The 3,728-nt window shown below is 36.3% G+C and overlaps 1 protein-coding gene across 1 annotated transcript; it reads left to right on the forward strand.

Annotated features, from left to right (window-relative positions):
• On the forward strand, positions 1–984 carry taar11 (trace amine-associated receptor 11). The gene has a single exon (XM_026195220.1). It carries the CDS (start codon positions 1–3, stop codon positions 982–984), a length of 984 nt encoding a protein of 327 aa, XP_026051005.1.
• Positions 985–3,728: the final 2,744 nt, after the last annotated feature.

Here is a 3,728-nt window from a genome sequence, read left to right on the forward strand (position 1 = left end):
ATGAATCTGAGTCAACCATGGATAGCAAAGTCTTTCGGCCTCTGTTTCGCATCCCTGAACAACTCATGCATAAAGACAGTCTATTCTCCTGTTTTACGTGCTCCTCTCTACCTGCTCTTTACTATAACCATCATACTGATAGTGTTTGGTAACCTGTGGGTCATCTGCACCATCATCTCTTTCCAGCAGCTCCACACACCCACCAACTACCTGATTGTCTCAATGGCTGTATCCGACCTGCTCCTGGGTAGTTTTGTTATGCCTCCGAGGATGATACATTCTTTGGAGACATGCTGGTACTTTGGAGACTTTTTCTGCAAGTTTCACTCTGGCACTGATTTTATGCTGTGTAATGCATCTGTTTTGCACCTCACGTTCATTTCAATTGAACGATACTATGCAGTCTGTCAACCACTCCAATATCACAGCAGAATGACCACACGTGTAAGTGTATTCATGATCCTGGTCAGCTGGTGCTTCTCTGCCTTTTTCGGCTTTGGCATCATATTCTCAGAGTTGAAAATTGAAAGAAAAAGAACAGAGGAGCTGCATTTTGCTTGCAAGGGAGGGTGTTTAGCATTGCATGGAAGAGAAATCGGAGTGACATATTCAATTGTGTTTTACTTCCTCCCTATGTTTATAATTGTGAGCATTTACAGCAGGATTTTTGTTATAGCACTGAGACATGTTCGTGTTATTAATAACTACTCCACATGCTCATCATCAGTTAGTAAAAAGGATATGAAAGCCACTAAGACACTTGCTATTGTCATTGGAGTTTTTATGTCTTGCTGGACACCTTACTTTATGTGTAACATCATAGATCCTATTGTTAACCATACAATACCAGCACTGTTATATGAGGTGCTAATGTGGGTGGCTTATTTAAATGCACTATTTAACCCCTTGATTTATGCTTTCTTTCACAGCTGGTTCAGAGAAAAATCTAAACTTTTATATGAAAAACTATATAGATTGTGCTAACAGGCTTATTATAAAAGTGTCATTTAATTAAAAAAACAAAAATTTATTCGAAATGTCAAACATTTTATCTTCCATAAAAATGCCACATTTAATGTTTCAGTAGGTACTGTGAGAAAAATCCATGTCATATTCATTGTATGTCAAGCTTGTTCATAAAGTTTAGAACCACAATATAGTCATAATAATTCATATGAATTATAATAAACTATAATACATTTATATCATATTTAGAACATGTATACACTATATTCACTGTTATAAAATGTGTTTCCATTTCTGTAATGTTTAATAATTGTTGTGTGCTTTAATGATATAAAGTTCCCACTGCCTTTCTTCCTGCACATAAAGAATATAAGGAATTTAATACTTCTTGAGCATCAAACCTGTGTCATTAATGATTTGTGGCAAGCAAATCAGACATACATAAAATAAAACATTCTGTGTTTTTTTTATTCCTCGAAGATCAATAAAGGCCTTTTGATTTCCTCCCACTCCTATCCAATCATTCATTATGTTGGCTATAAACCCATTTGTGGTATGTATGAGGCACTTTTTCTTACATTTTCTTTGATATCAGAGAAATTATATTACTATCATGAATAATATTCGTAATGCAAACATCACAATATTACTTTAAAGTTAAGAATTATCTTATAAATCAACATAAACTGACATAAACCGCCCTTACAATATTGCTGAGATGTCTTTCACTGTTATGCTGATGATACTCAGCTCTACAGTATATTTCTTTGCGGCCTGGTGAAACACACCAATTTGAAAAGCTAATGGAATGCATAGTCGATATAAAAAACAGATGAAGAGTAATTTCTTACTGCTAAATTCTAAAACAAAAGTGTTAATTATAGGACCTAAAAACTCTGCTTGTAATAACCTAGAACACTGTCTAAGACTTGATGGCTGCTCTGTCAATTCTTCGTCATCAGTTAGGAACCCAGGTGTGCTATTTGATAGCAATCTTTCCTTAGAAAGACACATTTCTAGCATTTGTAAAACTGCATTTTTCCATCTAAAAAATATATCTAAATCACAGCCTATGCTCTCAATGTCAAATGCAGAAATGTTAATCCATGCATTTATGAACTCAAAGTTGGGTGGTTATTGGGTGGTTGTTCTGCACACTTAGAATACAAACTACAGCTAGTCCAAAATGCAGCAGCAAGAGTTTCTACTAGAACCAGGAAGTATGACCATATTAGATCGGTCCTGTCATCGCTGCACTGGCTCCCCATCAAACACTGTATAGATTTTAAAATATTGCTTATTACTTATAAGGCCCTGAATGGTTTAGCACCTCAGTATTTGAATGAGCTCTTGTTACATTATAATTTTCCACATCCACTGCGTTCTTAAAACTCAGGCAATTTGATAATACCTAGAATATCACAATCAACTGCGGGCGGCAGATCCTTTTCCTATTTGCTGCCTAAACTCTGTAATAACCTACCTAACATTGTTTGGGAGGCAGACACACTCTTGAAGTTAAAATCTAGATTAAAGACCCATTTCTTTAACCTGGCTTACACATAACACACTAATATGCTTCTAATATCAAAATCCGTTAAAATGATTTTTAGGCTGCATTAATTAGGTAAACCGGAACCGGGAACACTTCCCATAACACCCGATGTACTTGCTACATCATTAGAAGAATGGCATCTACGCTAATTTTAGTCTGTTTCTCTCTTATTTCCGAGGTCATCGTAGCCACCAGATCCAGTCTGTATCCAGATCAGAGGGTCACTGCAGTCACCCGGATCCAGTACATATCCAGACCAAATGGTGGATCAGCACCTAGAAAGGACCTCTACAGCCCTGAAGACAGTGGAGATCAGGACAATTACAGCTCCAGATACAGATCCCCTGTAAAGACCTTGTCCCAAACAACTACCGGGACAAGACCACAAAAAAAAACTGATGATTCTGACTGCAGCCGGCTGCAGCCTGCATTTGAACTGCTGGTTTCGTTTGGTCAGAGGAGAACTGGCCCCCCAACTGAGCCTGGTTTCTCCCAAGGTTTTTTTTTCCATTCTGTCACCGATGGAGTGACAGACTTGATTGCAAATGATTGCACAGACACTATTTAACTGAACAGAGATGACATCACTGAATTCAATGATGAACTGCCTTTAACTATCATTTTGCATTATTGACACACTGTTTTCCTAATGAATGTTGTTCAGTTGCTTTGACGCAATGTATTTTGTTTAAAGCGCTATATAAATAAAGTTGGCTTGACTTGATATAATCTGATATGAAAAACTGGGGGTAACCCAACCGTATCTACAATTTGGCTATTGTAAATTCAGAATCATATAACACCAAATGATTTCTAATATCAAAAGTACTGTTTAATATGCTAGAACAATTAATTTAATATAGTATTTATTAATCTTTATTGATGTTATTTGATAAAAATACGTAAAGTTACTGTAACTCTCTCACTGTACGTAAAGAATAAAGTTTGTCCTCATAAAATCGCAACTGGCTTCCCAGGTAAACTAGTCAAGGACGAGCACAAGAGTGACTTGTTGTCCTGCGATTGCCCCCAAAAATATGTCAATCAATAAAAACATATTTATGTGCCTAATCTTTATATGGACACAAGAATGGAGTTACAGTATCTCTATATCAAAATTCATTTAAGAGATAAGGAAGGACTGCAGACTACAGTTAAAGAGTTGGATTCCCATGCTAAACATGGACAAAGTTCAAAAATTAAGTTG

This window comes from Carassius auratus, chromosome 20, assembly GCF_003368295.1.
Source record: "Carassius auratus strain Wakin chromosome 20, ASM336829v1, whole genome shotgun sequence".
NCBI classification, from domain to species: Eukaryota; Metazoa; Chordata; class Actinopteri; order Cypriniformes; family Cyprinidae; genus Carassius; species Carassius auratus.

Coding starts and splice junctions, on each gene's coding strand:
- taar11 (XM_026195220.1), top strand. CDS start 1: ATGAATCTGAGTCAACCATGGATAGCAAAGTCTTTCGGCCTCTGTTTC.